The 22,025-nt window shown below is 30.6% G+C and overlaps 4 protein-coding genes across 4 annotated transcripts; 2 read left to right on the plus strand and 2 right to left on the minus strand.

Moving 5' to 3' along the window:
* The first annotated feature begins 154 nt into the window (after positions 1 to 154).
* Positions 155 to 6,379, plus strand: LOTGIDRAFT_216681 (hypothetical protein). Its single transcript, XM_009058490.1, has 14 exons — positions 155 to 303; positions 870 to 952; positions 1,400 to 1,542; positions 1,801 to 1,882; positions 2,116 to 2,172; positions 2,525 to 2,580; positions 3,144 to 3,277; positions 3,560 to 3,640; positions 3,879 to 3,952; positions 4,191 to 4,255; positions 4,500 to 4,648; positions 4,886 to 4,965; positions 5,126 to 5,286; positions 5,492 to 6,379. The coding sequence occupies exons 1-14, from the start codon at positions 246 to 248 to the stop codon at positions 5,565 to 5,567; spliced, it is 1,299 nt and encodes a 432-aa protein (XP_009056738.1). The 5' UTR covers positions 155 to 245; the 3' UTR covers positions 5,568 to 6,379.
* Positions 6,378 to 8,403, minus strand: LOTGIDRAFT_233046 (hypothetical protein; the record flags this gene model as incomplete). Its single annotated transcript, XM_009058491.1, has 5 exons — positions 8,121 to 8,403; positions 7,739 to 7,964; positions 7,408 to 7,625; positions 7,146 to 7,246; positions 6,378 to 6,859 (listed from the first exon to the last, which is right to left on the minus strand). The coding sequence occupies exons 1-5, from the start codon at positions 8,294 to 8,296 to the stop codon at positions 6,378 to 6,380; spliced, it is 1,203 nt and encodes a 400-aa protein (XP_009056739.1). The 5' UTR covers positions 8,297 to 8,403.
* A 273-nt stretch (positions 8,404 to 8,676) lies between these two features.
* LOTGIDRAFT_216688 (hypothetical protein) lies at positions 8,677 to 11,280 on the plus strand (the record flags this gene model as incomplete). Its single annotated transcript, XM_009058492.1, has 9 exons — positions 8,677 to 8,809; positions 8,957 to 9,028; positions 9,198 to 9,373; positions 9,482 to 9,556; positions 9,726 to 9,850; positions 10,089 to 10,214; positions 10,419 to 10,578; positions 10,761 to 10,864; positions 11,115 to 11,280. 9 exons carry the CDS (start codon positions 8,680 to 8,682, stop codon positions 11,275 to 11,277), a joined length of 1,131 nt encoding a protein of 376 aa, XP_009056740.1.
* A 298-nt stretch (positions 11,281 to 11,578) lies between these two features.
* LOTGIDRAFT_233049 (hypothetical protein) lies at positions 11,579 to 21,626 on the minus strand (the record flags this gene model as incomplete). The annotated part of the gene is made up of 33 exons (XM_009058493.1): positions 11,579 to 11,780; positions 12,018 to 12,107; positions 12,415 to 12,531; positions 12,767 to 12,857; positions 13,063 to 13,199; positions 13,373 to 13,516; positions 13,682 to 13,756; positions 13,849 to 14,008; positions 14,351 to 14,478; positions 14,593 to 14,659; positions 14,927 to 15,010; positions 15,343 to 15,394; positions 15,507 to 15,582; positions 15,762 to 15,799; positions 15,947 to 15,997; positions 16,173 to 16,205; positions 16,422 to 16,551; positions 16,736 to 16,840; positions 17,069 to 17,182; positions 17,352 to 17,472; positions 17,701 to 17,778; positions 17,905 to 17,974; positions 18,217 to 18,256; positions 18,363 to 18,396; positions 18,514 to 18,571; positions 18,769 to 18,891; positions 19,175 to 19,270; positions 19,551 to 19,677; positions 19,990 to 20,090; positions 20,219 to 20,300; positions 20,522 to 20,735; positions 20,953 to 20,996; positions 21,459 to 21,626. The coding sequence occupies 33 exons, from the start codon at positions 21,624 to 21,626 to the stop codon at positions 11,610 to 11,612; spliced, it is 3,219 nt and encodes a 1,072-aa protein (XP_009056741.1). The 3' UTR covers positions 11,579 to 11,609.
* Positions 21,627 to 22,025: the final 399 nt, after the last annotated feature.

The following is a 22,025-nucleotide window of genomic DNA, read 5'->3' on the forward strand; positions in this document are numbered from 1 at the left end:
ACATCGACAGCTTTCAGTATTTAATAGTCTTGACAGACCGTTTCTATATATAACTCTATGGTCTGGACAAACAAATATAGGTCAAATAAGCCATGATTATCCAGACCTAATTTTACAATTTATTATCTCCCTTGGATGCATTTTCAGTAAAGAGGCGAATTAGGTCATTCCTGAAAGAAGAAAAAAAAATTGGAAAAAATCAGTAAAAGCGTAGATCCAAAGACGACAAGCAATAGATCAACATCATGTCGAAGTCAACTGTAGCTTATTTTTATGATCAAGATGTTGGCAATTTTCACTATGGTGAGAATATCGAGTTTTCAGTTTTATGCTCAACAGTTCTCATCCGCAAACACTCAATAAGTCCAAAACTACTATTATTGTTGTTGTTTATATAAACTGAAATATAATTGGATTCTGACACTGGCACTATCACTAGTAGCTACAGTGGGATACTTGGCCTACTAGACTTTGTTTTTAACTCAATCTTAATGAAATGTAAAATTGCAGCCTATGTTTGTTTTTTCTTAAGGTTTAAGTCACTAACTAAGTGTAGTAACCTGCAGAAAAATAAACACAAAAGAAACACTTACACTTACTCCTACTTGATCAGTTGATCTAGACCTGTGTTTAGGAAAATAGTTGTACTGAAATAGGTTGTGGTCACCACAATAGGGGTAAATTTACCTGCTGGATTGGTTGGAGCCGCATGGAGAAATCATCTATTTATTTATTATTGAAAGATTGTAACTTTTAATTTGTTATAAGCTAATCTAATTTTCAATTGGGTTTATTTACATCATGGTCACCAGTTAATGCTGTGAAGCTGAAAAATGATTTAAATAAAAAACTCATTTGTTTTCTTACAGGTCAAGGGCATCCAATGAAACCTTACAGAATCACATTAACTCATGGCTTAGTTCTTCATTATGGATTGTACAAGAAGATGAAGGTAACAGCTTAACATGTGGTTCTTTAATTTTCAGCATTTTTTTTTTACATGTATGAGATTCATTATGATATTTATACCGAAATATGCAGCTATAACACATTTTTATACTCCCTAAGCTCCCTTTGGAATACTTATAGGCATAGATCAGAGGCACCCATGTCTTTCTTTCCATTCAAATTACCTCATTAACACTCAAGAACCTACAGTTTTAAAGTGAGATTGATATGCTTGCTATGGGTAAACATAATGAATTAAAGATTATATTTGAATTTGAGCACTTTTTGATGCTAAGAAATAGAGTTAACACTGCATATTGAGGTTATTTTTGAAGGAATACAATGAATATTTTCAAAGTTTCTACAAAATTTCTGGAGTATTATACTTATATTTATAATTAAAAGAAATCAAAGATTTATCAGAGTACTGGTACACTAATAATATTTACAGGTATACAGACCATATAGAGCCACCTTTCATGATATGTGTAGATTTCATTCTGAGGAATATGTTGATTTTTTAAGAAGAATTTCTCCTCAAAATGTACAAGAATTCACTAAGTGTTTGAGTATGTTTAATGTGGGTGAAGATTGGTGAGTAACAGTTGATTATATTCAAGCAGATTTTCTTTAAAAGCTGATCTTAAAACATGTGGAAACAATCATTCACTTCTTACATTGATGTTTGTTCACTTGTGTTTTCATTTACATTTGTGCAAGGAATCAGGCATCTTTAACTAGAACTAGATAAAATTAGATTTTGAAACAAATAAAATGTGATTGAATCAAAATGTTTTTATTACGGTATTATTATATTATATATCATCTTACAAGCAATATTGTTATTTTCAGTCCTGTATTTGATGGAATGTTTGATTTTTGTTCAATGTACACAGGGGCATCTTTAGAGGGAGCTGTTAAACTCAATAATGAGGTTAGTCTGATTGTTTTCCTGTTGATATTTTTGTTGTTGTTTATGTTACTAATGTAGACAGACAAGCACATGCAGTTTGTAATTTTATTTCCCCTTTTTGAGGTCTTTCATCAAAAAGCTAATAGGCTTTGTCAACATCTCCGAACAGCACCATCCGACTAATAGATAAGAGAAACCATTATTTGTATTCTGTATGACTCTGAATAATTAATTTCAATCAATCTTTCCTACAGCATTGTGATATTGCTGTGAACTGGTCAGGAGGTTTACATCATGCTAAAAAATATGAGGTAGGTAAATTTTTATTTATCTTAAAGCAGTCTTCTTTCTGTTCAGACTTTGTCTAAATATTCAGAAGTCCATGATACTGTAGCCAGACTTGATTGTTCAGGGGCATGGTTCCTGCGTACTCGAAATTCGTGGATTATCATGGAATTTTAAAATGGGTTTTCAAGGTCTGGAATTACGCTGCACCTGCTTATGTAGCAGTAATATATAAGGACGATTCCATTCTGTAAGGTAAGTTTGATATGCCAATCCATTCCCCTTGCCCCCTGTAGCTATGAGCCTGTTGAAAATAAATTGAAATATCTCCTGTATTTGTTGAATGTTAATTATTGATGTATTGATGTATATTTTTAGGCATCAGGGTTTTGTTATGTCAATGATATTGTGATATCTATATTAGAGTTGTTAAAGTAAGTAGGACAATCAATGGGGATATTTGGGAATATAAGAAAAATATTGAACTTTGTTAAAGTGAACAATCTGTCATAGACCAATATTGATTTTATAAACATACATACTGTTATATAGATACTTATTATTCTTACATTCCAAATTAAATTTTTCTTGTCAACTAAAAAGTTCTTACATATGTGTAATTTTAAATGTTTTTTTAATAAAAAGTTTGATGGCATATGCCAATTTATTTCATTACAATGTTATTTATATTTGTATAAGGTACAGTTTGTAAAAATAACTACATAAATTAATCATAAATTAGACACTTTTAAAGGGAAAACTGTTCAAATAAATATATTAGAAGTTGTATTGTGAAAATTGCAGTATGACACAAACAATAACATGAAAAAGAGTTTCAAGGTAGAGAATGAGAGAAATGAATCACACACATTGGTACACATATAGAATACTTCAGCCTAATAAGAAACCACCTGTCATTGATGTGCTTGAATAGCTTTCATCTAATAAAGTTCTCATTATTGCACTTGTCATAATAGATATTTTCCTACTGTTATAGATATCATCCCAGAGTTCTGTATATAGATATTGATATTCACCATGGAGATGGAGTTCAGGAAGCCTTTTATTTAACAGATAGAGTTATGACTGTCTCTTTTCATAAATATGGAAATTTCTTCTTTCCTGGCACAGGTCAGTGATATTCTGTATAGTGATATTCATGAATTGGGAAAAAATAGATGCTTTATTAAGTGTTTTCCTTAAACTACTGGTTGTTGGGGTTTTACTCTTTCATGTTGAATTCCCAATCATCAGGCCCTGTATGCCTTGGTATGTCCATATGGTTTACATATATACTCAAACGATCTGCTTCCTTTCCAGTTTAAACATGGGGATAGTAGTTTGTATTTGACAGTTTTCATATAAGATACCATTAAGCATTTGAAGACTTGTATTTTGTCTTGACTATTTCAGGTGATATGTATGAATGGGGTTCAGAGAGTGGAAGATATTATTCAGTTAATGTACCACTCAAGGAAGGCATAGATGATCAAAGTAAATATAAAATAATTTATTAAACAATATACATCCAATGATGACCTTCTGTACAGTGGAAGAAAATTTTGCCAAATGGGATGTGTTCTTTCTTGCTATTCTTTGCCAGGTCTTGTTGCATATAGAACCTGTATTATTGACATCACTTGCATTATCTGTGTTAGGATGAATAGGATAGATGTTATGAAATTCCATCTCTTTAAATGATTGACCTACATGTTGTTTTTTGTCTTTTTAGCTTACATGCAGATATTTAAACCTGTCATTCAAACTGTAGTTGAGTTTTATCAACCTACGTGTGTTGTTTTACAGGTATATATTAAATATTACATGTATATTACATCCTATAATCAATACTGGATTACTAGGTTTCATTTCTCTTCATTGGTACATATATATAAGTAGCCCCTCCCATGCAACTCAGTACATTAGCCCTTTCAGATGAAGACAATAATACCTTTCATTTCTTTCAGTATTTTTCATAACCATATTCATGGTGGTTATTTTCTGTGACAAATGCTTTATTATAACAAATTGCTATTTATTTTAGTGTGGTGCTGATTCATTAGGAAGTGATAGATTAGGCTGTTTTAATTTAAGTATAAAAGGCCATGGGTAAGTATTTTAATGATAAGGTTTGATTGAACAACAACTATATTGATAACAGTTATATTGGTATCTATATATAGTTGACATTCATAAACAGTTGTTGATCAAAGTGCTTCTCTTCAGGGACTGACTGGCATTATCTCATAGAATATTTTTAAAAGGAAACATTTTGCTACCGGAAGTAAACTTAACAAACTTGTTACCTACATTTGAATGTACTGACACAGTCCTTACCACTGTTTTGTTTCAGTGAATGTGTAAAGTTTGTAAAAGATTTAGGATTACCTATGTTAGTGTTGGGTGGAGGAGGGTATACCAAGAAAAATGTAGCTCGATGCTGGACACATGAAACAGCTGTTTTATTAGATGAACAAATCAGCAGTGAATTGCCCTTCTGTGGTATGTATTAATGTCAATTAATTTAATGAGATGATTAAAAAAAACTATTTTATTACAGAAAGGTCATATTACAATATATATTTTATTGCTCCTGTTCCGTGACTTTAACATTTAGTTATTAGAAAGCTCCAAGCTTACAAAGATTATTTTAAGGATTTTGTGTTTGAAATTTGTGTTTTGTGATCAAAATAAAATACAAAGGAGGATTCACTTGAATATTGAATTGATCTATTTCAGAATATTTAGAATATTTTGCTCCTGACTTTTCGCTCCATCCAGATATTTCAACAAAACAGGAAAATCTTAATACAAAACAGGTACATATCTTATAGACTTTTTGTACTAAAGTGTTTCTATCCCAGCACCAGACAGGCATCTTGGCTTTTTAATTTCTCAGTATGAAAAAATAGATTGGTAAGGGTTAAATGGTATGACATCGTGGTATTATACCTTCACAGACTTTTTCTTTTCTTACAGTACCTAGATAGTATACGATTAACTATACATGATACATTGAAAAATCTAATTCATGCACCAAGCGTCCAGATACAAGATGTACCACCAGATTTATTAAGTTTAGAAAATACAGAAGAACCTGATCCAGATGTTAGAAATCACACTGATGAAGTTGATAAAAGGTGGGATTATCTTTCTTTTGTTAAACCACTATGCTTATTACTTCTCAGAATGAAAATCCAATGTCTGTTAGATGTCATGTTAAGTAGAACCTTATAGGATTGCATTAAACAATGAATTTTTCTTTTTGAAATACTACAGTAATAATTTGAAAAAAATATAGCTCCAATTCGCTGTATTATATGATTAATCTTTATCCTGTTTTAGGGTGGAACCAGCCAATGAATTCTATGATGGTGACAAAGATAATGATAAAGAAAATGATGGATTTATAGAAGTCTGATGATTCAACTATCTATAAATTTTAAAATGGCAGCTTTGTAAATAATCATTGTATAAGCATCCTCATTGTCATCTTATTTTACCTCATTATGTGAACTGTAATGGATACATGTACAGTAAAAAGATTTTCATTGTCATTTAAATACGCAAAAAAATCATAGTTCATTTTATTTACCCACAATTTAACTACAATCAATTTTATATCATTAAATGCATATTTCATACAAAAAATAATATCTCTTGAACAATAAGTGTAAATAAAATAAAAAGTCATATGCCCTGAACTCCAATTATATTACTTAAAGCGTGAGACATTAACTGCCTGTGTGTGACTTGATAACGGCCGCTCTACTGGCCACTCAGGTATATATTGCGTAATTATGTTAGGGCCGCTAAGATAAACAAGTGAAGGATACTGCAATATATGTTGCTTTTTTTTGTACCTTTTGCTCCTAAATGTTATTCAAATTGTAAAATCAGATAGCAAATTTCATATCAAATATGGAGACAATGTCAATCATGTTGTTATTATGTTATTATTTCACTTATTATCCCATTGTCAAGTCAATTTTATAGTAAGACATGTCTTTGTAATGTGCTAAACATGTTTTTCTATTCTCTGTATGTAATTAACATATAACTTAATAATAATGAATCAAAGTGTTTTCTTTAAAAATATTCTCATATACAATATTTACATTAATATACACCTTTCATAATATTAAACATTCATATCAAAACATTCATTCTATATTTACATGTGAGCAAAAAAAAGCAAAATGGTTGAAGGTGAGGCAGTTTCCCTGAATTTTTAGTCATCCTCATCACTCCAAGTGTCGGTTGTAGCAGCTATTCTTGATGTAAAATTACTTTTCTCTTTACTGTTAATTTTTATACAATTTTCATAGACATCGTCAGTACTGGGTAGCCACACTAGAATATTTCTATCATTACCACCGCTATATAACTCTTGTTTATCACAATGATATACACAACAATTCACTTGATTATAATGCCCTCGTAATATTTTGATTCTTGTGCCTTCATGTAGGTTAAATAGCATTAAGTTACTATCGTCCGGTACCATAATTACATCTGGACAGTTACCAGTTGTCACTGAGATTCCAAGGGATTTACGTCCATCATTTGATATACTGCCATAATTCACTAGAGAGTTTTTACCCGTATTAGTATTCCACAGTCTGAGTCTATTATCTGTGCCGAACGTTACTAAATGTAAACCATCATCAGTGAAACATAATCCATTCACACGTCCATTGTGAGCTGTTTTAACTAAAATATATGAATTTTGGTTTTTAAACAAGTATTTTATTGAATTCTATAAACCATGGATAAAAGGAAGCTTCAAAAAATGTATACCCAGTTAAAGGAGCCTTTCTATTCTTTTCTATAATCGATAAAGTTCAAGTTTAAGAATAGACATCTGGTTCTCTTTCAATTTGATACAAATGATGATAGAAGTTTTAACTGTCATCAATTCCAGAACACCATTAACAGTCCTATGGGCAGATATTGATGTTAGTGTTACAGTGTAGGCCATAGAAAATTTCAGTATTACCTTTATTGTGAGCAGAAGCAGCTTCTCCATTATGTTGATCTAATGACATGATACTTCCTTTAGCTTTTCTTATATCCCATAATAACACACCATTATCAGAACTACAAATGTGAAGAGAAATTTTATTGTTCAATCTACTGAGCCAACATAAATTTCAGATGCCTTCATTAACTTGAATTTTACAATTCTAAAGCAGTCCATTAGGAAACTCGCAAAGCTTTAGGCCAATTAGATATTTATAATGAATAATATAGATACTTACCTGCCTGATGCTAAGATAAATTCATCTCTAGTTGACCATTTCACACACAGAACAGCTGATTTATGACCTTTTAACATCTGACTATATGATCCTGCTCTGAGATCTATTAATTTGATGGTTGACTTCTCACATCCCACTGCTATTAAACTGTGCTTAGTTGAAACTGGGGACATATGATGACTGTATATGATGCCCTCAAATGAATATGAATCGGCAGGCTAAAAAAAAATAAAAAGGTACATGAAGTAACGCAATGAACATTTCTATACAAAGTAAAGAATTACAAAAATTATGTCCGCTGTTTTATTTTAAAAAAATAAAATAAAATTACCAGTAGTTTATTTGTATCCCATACTTTAAGTTCTTTATCAGTGCCACTGGTCGTAAATAATCCAGTGTCTAAAGGATACCATTGAACAGTTTCAACACTTCTTTTATGGGCATTGATACTGGAGTTAGGAATATGACAGATCTGTCGATATCTTAGTTTATCTTCACCTGGTAAATCTTCAAGATCGTGAATAGCTATTCCACCATTTCCTCCTCCAGATAATAAACTGAAAAAAAAAGAAAAGAATGATAATCCTGATAATTAAAGCTCTTAAGACAATTTATAAAATAAAAATAAATTAAGGACAAAAATCACAAGACGATATGGACAATATTTGATCTTACATTTTATAAAATAACCAGCTAAATTTCATCATACTTACTATCTATTCTCAATAGAATCGATATCCAATGCATTAACAACTCCTAGAGCGTTGCTTTTTTCAATGTCTCGGTGTTTACTCAATTCAAGACTATAAATACGTCGAGTCACCTCTGCTCTTCGCAGAAGTGAGGGGTCTGAAGAGCCAGACTCACGGCTGGTCAAAAATTTTAACATGGCATAGTCACTTGAAGTGTTAATAGTCAAAACATATTGGTAAAAATGTAAAAAGTATAGTTTCAATAAATTGCAAAACACAACTCTTTTGTCAAAGAAGTCGAAAACGATATGGTTTACACAAAATAAAGAATAAATCTTTGCTAATAATAAAACGAAACACTGTTGTTTTTCCCCAAGATTATTGGTCAATCACTAAAAATGTATCTTAAAGCATTCGAATGCATCACCGCTGGGATGATGTTAATATGAATTAAAGGAAAAATGAAACTTTAAGAATGGTATTGGCATATTGTTTTTCGTTCGTTTTAAGATACATTACATAGATTTCGTTCTTCGAGCTTTAAGGATAAGATAACTCTTCCATTTAAAACACGTGAAAAATGTCAACAAACACATTACATTACGAAGGATGCAATTTCTTTCGACAAAGACTTGTTTTAGCAACACTTAGTGGTCGATCAGTTAAAATAAAAAAGATACGTTCTAAAGACGATGATCCAGGTCTCAAAGGTAATGATTTACGATGTATTTGTAGTCGGTAACAGTATTGCTATCATTGTTGTTTATATTTACTATGTCTATGACATTAAATTTATGTAGGGTGGATTCTTATTATTTCCCAGGTATAAATCTCTTTTTGACTTTTTTTTTCTTCAGATTTTGAAGCAAGCTTTATTAGATTATTAGACACACTTACTAATGGTTCTAAAATAGTTGTCAGTGAAACAGGTAAGCTATTCTGATTAGAATTTACTAACAACCTTTACTGGATCACTTTCGATTTTTTTGTCAAAATTGCCCTGAGCCTGCGACCAATCAATTGATGACCGTATCAACTAGCTGGTTTTAAAGACTTGTGCCACTTATTATCATTTGTATATGTTTTTTTTTATTTTAGGAACAAGTTTGTTGTATCAGCCAGGTATTTTAGTGGGAGGATCATTTGAACATGACTGTAATCCACAAAGATCTATAGGTTACTTCTTAGAGGCCATTATTTCATTAGCTCCTTTCACCAAAAAACCTATCACTGCAAAATTAAGAGGCGTTACAAATGATAAAATAGATCCATCTGTAAGTATGCTACTTATTACCTATGATATTTCTTTTTGTTTAATTTCTTACAAATTCAAATTTATAACTTAGTTCATGAATGATGATGTATATTTCTTTAATTCTTAGGTTGATCTAATTCGTTTAACAACTTTACCAATAGTCAAAAAATTCTTAGGAACAGATGAAGGAGTAGAAATCAAGGTATGATATCATCGAATATAAACATCTTTAAAAAGCAAAGGGCATTGTCATTAAGTAAGTGTGTCTATGGGAGCAAACTGTTGACTAATAGAATCAACATTTAAATATAATGAAAATAGATAATAGGGTAGAAAAAAGTTACTTGTCTTCATTTCATACTTTATTTCAGATTAATAGAAGAGGAGCAGCCCCTGATGGTGGAGGAGAAGTTTTATTTACTTGCCCATGTCGTCAAAAATTACGTCCAGTACAGTTTATAGATCCTGGAAAAATCAAAAGAATTAGAGGAATAGCGTATCCTTTGAATGATGTTCATCACCTTTCAGTAATTGTGATATTTTAATTGTATGTTAGTTAAAGAAACATAAGATATATGGATTTCCCTGTCTTTATTGTGTCTTAATTAATTTTCATCATATTGTTATATAATTCATTTATCTTGGTAGCGCTGCCTTGTATGAGTATGTTGAACAGTAAATAATGTCAAAAATAGTTCATAAATCTTCTTTAGATAGTCCTTAACTTATATAAGATGGGCAGCTCGAGTGTCACCAGCAGTAACTAACAGAATGGTTGATGCTACAAGAAGTATATTAAATAAATTTTTAACAGATATTTATATTTATACTGATCATGTCAAAGGCAGTCAATCTGGCAAGTGAGTACATTTTGAATAGGATTTCACCCTCAGATTGTTGTGAATTTCTCACAGTGGCAATTATTAAAATTAGTGTTAAAATGGACAATTCTAACATTCTGTTCTCTATTTAAACAAATTTGGAGCTCTACCAAAACCCCCTTTGATTAACATGGATTAAACTACAGCCTTGATAAGCATTTTTTTTTATGATATTTCTTTCAGGTCTCCTGGGTTTGGCTTAACATTAGTTGCTGAAACAACAAATGGTGCATTCCTTGGTGCTGAACAATCATCTAGTGCCAAAGGATCTGGTGACCCTCCTACAATACCTGAAGATTTAGGCAAAGAAACAGCTAAAAATTTACTGGAAGAAATATATAGGGTAATAAATTTTGTTTCTTTGTTACTCTTAAACTTTGAATTGAAAGAAAATAGGAATCTACCAAGAACATTATCTTGTTAACACTCAAGAAGGCACAATTCTAGAAAGATTTGTGCTAAACTTAGTGCCATTGTTTTCAAGTCCTTTCTTTTCCATTTAATCACACAAGTTAATGTTTTTAGGGAGGTTGTGTTGATACCACTAATCAAAGTGTAGCAGCATTATTTATGGTATTAGGTCAACAAGATGTGTCCAAAATACAAATAGGACAATTAACTCCTTACAGGTGAGATTATATTCCAAGGTTTATTTACACATTGCAAAGAAAATTCAAAATTGCAATTTACCCAATACATATGAGTTGAGGAGTTTAAATTACTAGCTGAACTTATTCATTCACGTGTTATTTAGTTGCATGTCAAAGCGATCACTCTTGTCTACCAAAAGAGGCGACTAGTCTTAAACTGTAACTTTTTTACGTAAATTGCAATCATTGACTCCCGCAATATACATGTAGTTATTATTTTTTATTTCAGTATTCACTTCTTACGGCATATCAAAGAGTATTTTCAGTTAATGTTTAAAATTGATCCAGTACAAGTTGCAGAAGAAGAGGAAGATTTACAGATAGGAGGAGAGAAATTATTATTAACTTGTGTTGGTATAGGATATTCTAATGTCAGTAAAGCTATTTTATGATCCATGTTGTTTGTTTTTTTTATTTTCACTATGTGATGTGGTTAAGTAACATATGTTCAAGTTCCACAGGATAAGATGTTGAATAAGCCAAGAATGTTCAGAAGCTGTATAATTTGTACAAATATGCCTATTCTAGTTATCAATTTTTTTTTTTACTTCTCCTTCATATTTCCGTTGGGCCAATAAGTATTCATATACTTTTGTTCTGTTTTAATATGAATTAACTAACATACACAAGTTTGTCTATTTGTGTTTTTAACGCAAAAATAAATTTGCTATAAATGAGCACAAAAAACAGGGCATTGGTTAAAAATTTAATATACTATATAAAATTAAGAATCAATAATATGATAAGGCAAGATAGTTAAAGTTTGTTTATATTCTTCTATATTAGTTATATATGTTCTGGCAGGGTCTTCTATAGATTGGAATATCAAACAATCATCACTACTTTTTTCTATTTCATTATTGATACACATATCTTTTCCTTTCTTTCCTTCAACCTGAAATGGTTAGAAATAAGTTGTCAGGCTATGTAACATGTACCCACTTCGGAAGCTGTTGGAAATGAAAACACATTAACCAAATATGTACGTAATGCAACCCAATATCGTTTTATGTGACAGTATCTATGCAACTTTTATTAAAATCTCTCAGAAATTTGTCTTTTCAAAAGCTAAATGATTTTAAATAAAAAACAAAAAATTATTCAATCAACATTTTATAAGATATTTACAAACCTGTAAACAAAGTTTTTTCTGTTCCTTATTCACATATTGTTTGTACCAGTCTAATAATTCTTGGTGAGTTATTTTTTCTAACACACTTATCTATAAATATCAATATGTAATATATAAAATGCATATTAATTACAGTACAATTGAATTACACATTCAAGTACAATTCATGAAAAAAAAAAATACTGTAATTTAATAATACATGCTGATAGAGTTCACTTTAGGCATTAAAATATAATGGCTTTTTATAATGCAACAAAAACATGACAGTGTGTACTCATCATTCCACCCCCTCACCTAATAAAAAAAACTCCAATAAGAATAATGTATTTGCATTACTTCAGGAGACTTAGAAATCACAAGTGCTCTTTTTTTCTGAAGATTTGAATATGAAACAAACCTCTCTATCTCTCCTATCAAATAAATAATATTCTCTACTGATTTCTCTCCACAATCTATTTCCTTCATCTTCTAATGTTACTTCATCTATTAATTTATTGGTGATTACAGATTTTACCTATAGAGTATATAATTAAAATTTTTATCAAAATATTTCATGTGTCTTACAAGGTCATACTAAAAATGAGTGCGTTCAATGTTTGATTCATTATCACCCTCAGGATCACCCTCACTTTGATACAAATCATCAGTATTGAAATTAATATTTTGCCTGTTTGAGCTAGGATCTAACATTTCTACTTTGCTTTGCCTTCACATACCAAGTAAACGAAAAAAAATTTAAGATTACTTACTAAACCATTGAATTCATCTACAGTCATATCTGTTAATATTTGTTGAAAGTCTTGTAGAAAATTATTGATATGGTCATCTATTGTTGACAAACTGAAAAACAGATTATTAATGTAGCTCATAACTTTTCTCAAACAGTATATAGATAGTGAAAGTAGGCAACCAAAACTCTGTGTTAAATTGAAGCAAATTTTTATATCTGATAATTTTGTCTCGTTTTGACAGTGTCCTAATGAGATAAATTCTCTGCTTATCTGAACATGTTCAATTAATTGAATATTCATCTAATATTACTTACCTAAATTTATCAGCTTGACTTTCAACTGATACTTGTAACCCTAATATACCATTATTCAATCGACTATTAGCACCAACACTATATCCTAGCTGATGTTTAGTTCTCAAAAAATCAAAACATGGCTCTTTCATACGATACTAAAATAGAAAGAGAATATTTTAGTTATAATATGGCAAGATTACTTCTATACTGTGATCAGTGACCTTTTTTGAAAGTCAAATTTGATATCAAATGATGAAATTGAGCTGTAAATAAGTGGTTCAATTTTCAGTTTAGTAGATTAAAGTAATATTTAAAAATGAGAACTTACCGCTAAGAGTTCATTCAATACTGAATGATATATAGATCCTGGTACTGATTGATAATAGGCTATAACACATGAATTATTGTCATCTTTATTAACACCTTCAACACAGCAATATATACTTCTCTTATCTATCTCTCTATAACATCTCTAAAATAAACAGGATATTAAAAATATAATTTCTTTACTTGTATGTTGAAATTTGTAACCAGTAACTGGCATTTTCAAATTTGAAACCAGAAGATCCTCTGTTTATTATGATATTCAATTTTATGTTTATCATTTACATTTATTTCTGGTTTGAATCATTCTTACCTTTGGCTTTAAATGTTTTGCTGGAACAGCTGACTGCAATTTATTTTTCAACAAATCACCCATGCTCTTAACTTCCTGAAAGATTGCAAGATTTCTTATAATGATAGAATCTATACACTTGTCAATTATCTTAAACAATTATTGGATATCACTATAACAAAACATACCTCTTTGTGAAAATTTCCATAAATAAAAGAATCAATATAGAGATTTTGTCGTAATTGTAACATAAAGGTATCTAACATTGACTGGGTGACAGATGATAAATTTTGATATCTATCAGGTACTGGATTATAATTCGCTTCTAATACTGACATCTCTAACATTCTAAAATATAAAATATTACATTTCATAATATAAAACATTACAGTGGCATTTAGTAACTGGGGTATGAATAACTGGACACAATTATATGGATAACAATTACTTTAATAAATAACTTGCAACGTTTCGACAATGATCCTTTCGTCTTTATCAAGCAATGATTACATTTCATGTTACAAATACTTCTTTTGTAAATAATCAATAGAAAGAAACACATAACAAAGATCAATAAATACAAAGTTCCATAGTCTGTCATGTCTGATTTTATGATTTCCACATTTCTTTTCCACTAGAATGAGCATAAGGAAATAATTAAAAGTGTATTTGATTGAAAAGATAACTTACTTGGCAAGTTCATATGGTTTTATCATTTCATTATAGTATGCTTTCTTTAACTGTATTTTCACAGCATCAAATAATTCAGATGTACAACTAAACTGTTCTATATGATTTAATAAGGCTTCTAAGAATAACTGAAATTTAAAAAAATATGGCCTAACATTAACAAATTGGCTTCTTCTACAGTCCCAACACTGTAATATAAAATAATACTAATCTAAATAAGAAATATTTCTGTCATTACTTACTAATAATTTGTGATTAAAGCCACTTAATGTTATCAGAACACCAGTTGGAAATCCTTCAATTGAATATCTGGAATAAAAGATAGAGAGATATACCTTTAAAGTTCTTTCTGGATATTACTTTAGAAATATTTCAAGTTCTTTCAAATCTTACCCTACTTGGTGCCGTGGGTTCCAATCGTCAATGCAAGAAAATTCTGATGCTTGCCCTGCCAGGTTTTAAATCACAATTTCATTAGCAACAGGTTAAAAAAAATTCTAAGATACATGAGAATGGCAATTGACTGTTTGATTTGCTGATTAATCATTTTTTCAAAGAGGATAATGTAAAACTTACTCATAACCTGCTATTACTGCTGGATATACTGTTTCTGTTAAATTTTGTAGTAATAAATTAATAAATAAATCACATAACACAGCACTGAAATATACATCATAGAATTTATCAAGGGAAAGAGCTTACAGGGCAAAAATCACAAGTCACATAGTTTACCAACCTCTGATTTTATAATTGTAATTATCATGGTAAAATCAGCTTCACTATTCACAATACTCCATTTGATGAAGTCATCTGTCCCATATTCAGTTGTCCACACATCCACACATGATAAGAATGTTAATGAGAGAGAGACCTTTGCCTGCTATCAGTTGAATACATGTATCAGAATAATGACAAAAAAATCATCACTTGCATTCAGTTAGCAAAATGTTATATAGTGGTCTGTTATCAATTAGAAATATGAAAAGACCTACTTTTGTATAGTATCAAATATAACATGACTAGTTAATCTTAAATATATACACCCTGAAAAAAGAAAAACAGAAAGAAAATGATACACAAGAACCTGATTATCAATACATAATTGAAGTTTTTTATTAAATCTTTCACGTTGTTTTGTAAAGTTATATCAACCTACCTTTTGGAACATCAAATTTACAATCTTTTTTAAACCATACTTTACATCCATCATCTTCTAATATAACTTCAGGGTGCTGTCAAAATAACAATCAACTTTCACTAATTGATCAATGTGTTTCTTTTGCATGATAATTTATTATCTAAGCTGTAGAGTCTACTGATGAAAAATATGTTTAGACCAACATTTGAAAGTTGTTTTAAGGTATCATTATGGTAAATCTTAATATTAATGAGATAAAGTCAATTAATATACCTGTGTAGCTGTTTCACTGGAGATACTGAAATCGGACGCTGAAATAATAAATGATAGTCTATATATCATAGCACACCAAATTTTGATTTTGGTCGAATATAAAATCTAATGTTATCATGTCAACTTGTGAAATATGGATTTCATTGATATAATATCATAGAATATGAACATAAATCACAACATACCTATATATTTATTATCTTCAGGTAAAAATAAACCTTTGTTATCAGGGGGATCTTTACAAAAAAAATACAAAATAAACATATTAATTACAGATCTCAGATTTGTATAAATAAAATTTGAAGAAATTTTCAGTTTATATATTCATATCTGTTGAAGACAAAAAAGGATAAAATGGATAGTTGAAAGTTTAGTGTATAATTATTAAAGATACAATATTATTATATTCACCTTTCCATTGTTTTATCCATTCAGGATCAATATCTGAAAATAACAACCAAACATTTCACCTTCTCATTTCAAGTAGTACAGTCAGATTAACTGATGGTGTCATGCATTTGATGCAAATTAAGAAAATTTGTATACAAAAAACCATATATTATGTTCTGTATGTCTATCAAATTTCAACATTAATTGAGAATAGCAAAAAATTGTAGACTATACTGCTTCTAACTTTTGAAAGGAGATGAATAAATATACCTTGAACATGATATTTAGTGCCAAACCATTTCTCTTCTTTATCATAAATACAATCATTATCAAAGGCTTTGGTTCTTAATATGATACATGCTTCATCTGGCTTTAAATTCATTGTACAATCTTCTATTAACTGAAAATAAACGTGTGTAAAAGAACAAAAAATATATCTTTCATTTGTTTTAAAGACAGATTCAACATCTAATTACAACATTAACCCAAATAAAGTCTTTAGATATAAATCAAACAGTTGACTTAAGGCTCCATTTTCCTTTGAAAGCTATCTCTTTGCCTTCTTAATAGATGTAAATCAGTACCTTTTCATTCCAATCATATAATAGATGTCTACCAGTAATATAATGTTCTACAGGAAACATCTGCATATTTTCACTCATTTCTTCAACATAATCAATTGATTCACCCTGAAAAGACAGTATGATTTTAGATGATCATCTACTTTCAGTTAGCTCTTCTTTTTAGAAATATCTGCTTATAGTGGCCTTCAGAGAACAAATGGGAAAGATCGATGGCAACTGGTGCCACTATGCATCAAGTGCTTTATTTGCTTGTTCAATAATTCTTCTCCTATCAGCTATATAAATCATTTCTGACACCCTATGCATAACAATTTACTGAAAAACTAAACATACCATTTCCTTCCATCTAAATTTATTTTCTTCTATGATTTTCAATTCATCAAATATACGTTTCTGTGGTCCCACAGTTTGTAAAAGGCGAATATATTGAAATATAACCATCAAAACCTACAAAAAAAAAAACATTGCATTATTAAAATCTGATTCCCAAACTACAGTTTAAACCCATTATTGATCATAGATAAATCATCTTTCTCACTTTACAGATAATCCAGGATTCCATTGTAGCTTCTCCATGAGTTTGTGTATCCAATCAATTCACAGGAATAATACTAACCTCTTGTATTCGTTGAAGACCTTGATCTGTTAATGTTATATTAATAGTAAAACCGGAACAGGTAGAATTATTATCCAGTCCATTATAGCTACTACCACCAGACAGACCCAGTGCTAATGTTCTGAAATCGAATCAATCTTTAAAATTATCAAGGCGTTAGGTTAATCCTTTATCAGCAATCAGCATGTGAAACACTGTCCATATATTAATTCGTCTGAAGAAACCATTGTGATAATACATCAGATTTGGTCCTTTATCATCACTAAACACATGAAAATCATATGATAAACTTTACACATTATCAAAGCAATGTCTATATAGTCCAAGGGCTGGAAAGCATGAAACTTACCTGTTTTTTAAATATGATAAAATGCTGCCTTTTCCTTCATGAGTTATCAATGTTGACAGATACTCTAATGGTTTACATCTACAAAATGTTGAAAACATAGTAAATAACCTTAAATGTGGACTCAAGATTGGATCTTGAAGGAAGGTATTAAGAAGGTATATGTGATAGAATATATTATACTTATAGTAAATGTTCAATAACTACCTATATTGCTGTGATAAAGGTGGAAGATACCAAACTATGTCTAAACTATGTATGTTTTCAACCGAACTCACTGCAATATAAAATATTATTATTATAATATCTTATTTTATCAGAAATGTACAGCTACAAAAGAAACCAATCACAGATATGTTAAGAAGGACTGTCATGGAAAAGTGTTGTGTTGAGTGTATGCAACAGTGAGACGTGTACTTTATGCAACTGAGTGAGTAAATGAAAGATATTTGAATATATAAATTTGATTTCAACACTTAAATTCTCTAATATTTCAATAATCATTGTGTGAAATCCTACCTGTATAAAATCTTCCGAATTCTGCTGTTTTAAAAGGATCCTAAAACAAGAAAAATTCTATATACTAGCATTCTATATCATCAAAATCCAATTAATTCAACAAAAATAAATTCACTCAATCTAAGCAAAACCAAAATCAAACCTACCTTTAAATGGTGGAAACTAGGCTTGGGTTGGCCACTGAAATAAAAGAAGTATTAAACACTCATTTTCCCATTTTATAACAAATGATACATTAAATAGAAATAAAATAAAAGCCAGATTTTACCTGGATTTAATTAGGTATATAAAACTTACTTATTAGGTAAAGAAGAAAAAGATTCTCTAACATATTGTTCCAGAGTGTCTAAACTATCTGAAAAATTAAAACATTGAATAACTTGAAAATCAGGTTGTGACACAAGTAAAATTTACATTGATGATGTTTCTGCTAGACTATTTACACTTCTGAACAAGTGAAAATGCGACCTGAATTTTTAGATTTCATACAGTTAAGACAATTCTACCAGTTGTATTTGCAAGCTATAATATACTTAATAAATGCCTCTTTACCTTTAGATTCAACAGCTAGTGTCATATACTGTGCTGAATACATCTTTTCATAAAATCCTCTTAAATTAGCATAAATATTAACACCTCTTTCTTCAGGTAGTGTCTTTAGTGTTTTTAAATTACCTGAAATAAATAAGTCAATTATTCACAAACTAAAATATGCATCAGATCAGGCCCGTAGTTAAAGGAGGGGAAAGAGAACAAATGGATTGTCCCCCTGAAAAAATATTCAGACAACTGACCAATTCCATTACTGCAACTAAACACCCATGGCCCTTCCAGATATATTGCTTGCCCTTCCAAACAATCAAATCTGACTGCAGGCTTGCATCAGATCAAACAAAATCGGAACATGTTGACATTTTTTTCAAATGTAAAATAACTGATGCTATAAATCTAAACTTACCACAGAGGAATTTATCCATTGGATGACCCTTTTTAGCTCTTAATGAAATAATTTGATTGACTCTATCGTCATCATCTGGTACAGACATCTGAAATTCTATAGATTGTAAAAAGTTTTTTTTAGTTAGCACTCACTTGGATAATGCCACCAATATTTGTTTCTTACTGTTGCAAATATAAGTTGTCCAGTTTTATGATACAAACCAGAACCCCCCTCACCACTCTGACGAAAGTGTTGACAAAGCACACATATAACCAGTTCTGATCTATTTCAAACAGTTGGAATCTAGATCAATGGGACTAAGGGGTAGTCCAATGCCTGAAATGTTACGGTTTTAAAAACAATGTGATTTAAACTTTATCAAATGAAAACATACCACTATCAACAGCTTGTACCTCTCTATCCACACAATCTTCACGTAACAAGGGAGATATGAAAAAATTAGCAAACATATCCAATGATTTCTGAAAGTTCTTTTTCTGTACTTCAAAATAAAATAGTGTCTGCAATATAAAAGAATAATATTAATCAATTAAGCATCACATGCAACAGAAATATTTGTAGTCCAACACACTGATGAATAATACTCTATACAACTCTTACATGGGAGTGATATATTCTAACATGGTAGTAATCTTAACCAATGTCAGCTCTCTTCAGAAGATAATTTCAATTTAGTTTCTATTGAACCAACTTGAGAGAGATTTTTTCAATTCAATTTCACACCTATAAAGTATTGGAAACTGTAACACCCTCCGAATGGGGACAATATTTGTCTACTGTAAATGTACCCTCATTATGGTACTAGTACCTACTCTCTCACAATCTGTCCAAGCGTTAGAATAACCACCATGTTTTCCTAAATAATCATCTAGCTCATTTTCTGCTGGGTATTTCTCACTTCCCATAAACACCACTGTTAAAAAATTAAAGAAAATACATCAAAATTGTGTCAAAAAACAGGTAACAATTTGGGCCAATTTCACAAAATAAAAGGTTAAAATGGACTTCTCTTATCAAAGTTAGAGAGCTTATACAACTTACTGTGTTCAAGAAAATGTGCAAAGCCTGGAATATCATCAGGATCACAGAATGATCCATTACCAATACATAGTGCTGCTGCAGACTGAAATAGAATAGAAAAAATGACCTAAAGATCATTAGCATGAACAGTTATACAAATATTAGATGAGTTTGATCATAATCAATTTACAAGAGTGGGTCAATTGTTTGACATCTTGTTCTTAAGTTTTATTCATTCCTCTACTTTACCTCAGGAGCTCACAATGACTTTACACACACACAAATAAAGAGCATAAAATCTAATGGCAATAAGTCTTAACAAACCTTCCTTTCCCCAGATTTCTTTTTTTTATCATCTTCATCTCTTTCCACAGCTTCTTCTTCCATCTCTTCATCTTCTTCTGATCCTGACATTTCTTCATCTTCTTCATCACTTTCTTCTTCACTCTCATCTTCCTGACTAGCAGCATGACATTCTTCAGCTCCTGATGGATCTGATATCAATACAGCAGTTAACCCATTCTCCAAATTAATTACCCTAAAAACAAGAGAACAGATAACATTTGGGCTATTTATACTTAAAAGGAATACTGGGTACTTAATAATTCATTAATATATCCTGTGATGTTCATGATTTTCTTTGGCTGAAACCCTAGAAAAATCTTCACTATCAATAATCATAGGTGAGAATATTATATTATCAAATCTATAAGTTATCAATTGCAATATGACAATTATGACATGATTAACCTTACCTGTATTCCCGTTTATCATTAAGTGATTTGATTATATTCATCTTCTGGAATTAAATAAATGCAATTTTGACTTTAGTTAAATCAAATTAACACAACAAAATGCAATATTTTGTATTGCTGATGTTAGGTATCAGTGTTTGCTCAATGCACAAAACACCAGGGACCAAGCACTTGTGTAGACACTGGTTTTAAAACTGAGGAATCCCCATTACTAATCTATTCTGACCCTTCAACCTTCTCCTCCACAACACTGTTAAATTAGAGGAGGTTTCTGAAAAGCACCCTTAGCCTCTCAACAAATCTAGGCACCACCCCTTCTTGGAATGTAATAAAGATCTGTACCAACACCTTTTTTTAAAATTAGCTCAACAATCTGTCACAGCAATTGACATTGTTCAGTATGGTGTCATTTGGTACCTCAATGCCACCTTTGAAATGGGGCTACACTCACTGCCTTCTTGACCTCATTCGAATTTGAGCGTATCATAACTTCTACGTTTACATACCTTCTGAGTACTTGGCAATGCTGATCTTTGACGGATAGATATATGTTGACATTTAAATGTTTTCACCCTGAGATGAGGCTGATGATGTGTAGGTGAAAACAGTCGAACTGTCAAATGAACACGTGGGGTATATTTACGGAAATGACGTAATAGCTTAATCCCGATCATTGTGACGTAAACAGTCTGGATGATCAAGACAACCAAGCGCGAAGGAAATTTCAGGAATAAGTGACTGACTTCTGCTATAACTAAACACCATTTTAAGCCTTAGGTAAACTGATATTTTGTTTCTTTCATCTGAATCTTATGATGTCAATAGCAGAACACTTGCGCCTAAGAGCTTAAAGGTTATCGAAACCAACTGATCGAGGGCCATGTTTTGAGTTGATTGCTTAACTTTTGTCACGTGATCGTAAGTAAGGTCAAAAGTCATAAAACGAAAGTAGGCACAAACGTCGGCTTTTTTTAAGGCCCAACGATGCTTTCTTATGAAGATTCTTTTATGCATTATGCAAGAAATTTCAATTAACGAACGAAAATATAACTTTTGCAACTATTCCTATGACA

This window comes from Lottia gigantea (assembly GCF_000327385.1).
Source record: "Lottia gigantea unplaced genomic scaffold LOTGIsca_34, whole genome shotgun sequence".
Lineage (NCBI taxonomy): Eukaryota > Metazoa > Mollusca > Gastropoda > Lottiidae > Lottia > Lottia gigantea.

Bases quoted from the DNA above. Each gene is read 5' to 3' on its own strand.
- LOTGIDRAFT_216681 (XM_009058490.1), top strand. From the start codon at position 246: ATGTCGAAGTCAACTGTAGCTTATTTTTATGATCAAGATGTTGGCAAT. The intron at 3,953-4,190 runs GTATATATTAAA...TATTTATTTTAG, and splicing joins CTACGTGTGTTGTTTTACAG to TGTGGTGCTGATTCATTAGG. The intron at 4,649-4,885 runs GTATGTATTAAT...GATCTATTTCAG, and splicing joins CAGTGAATTGCCCTTCTGTG to AATATTTAGAATATTTTGCT.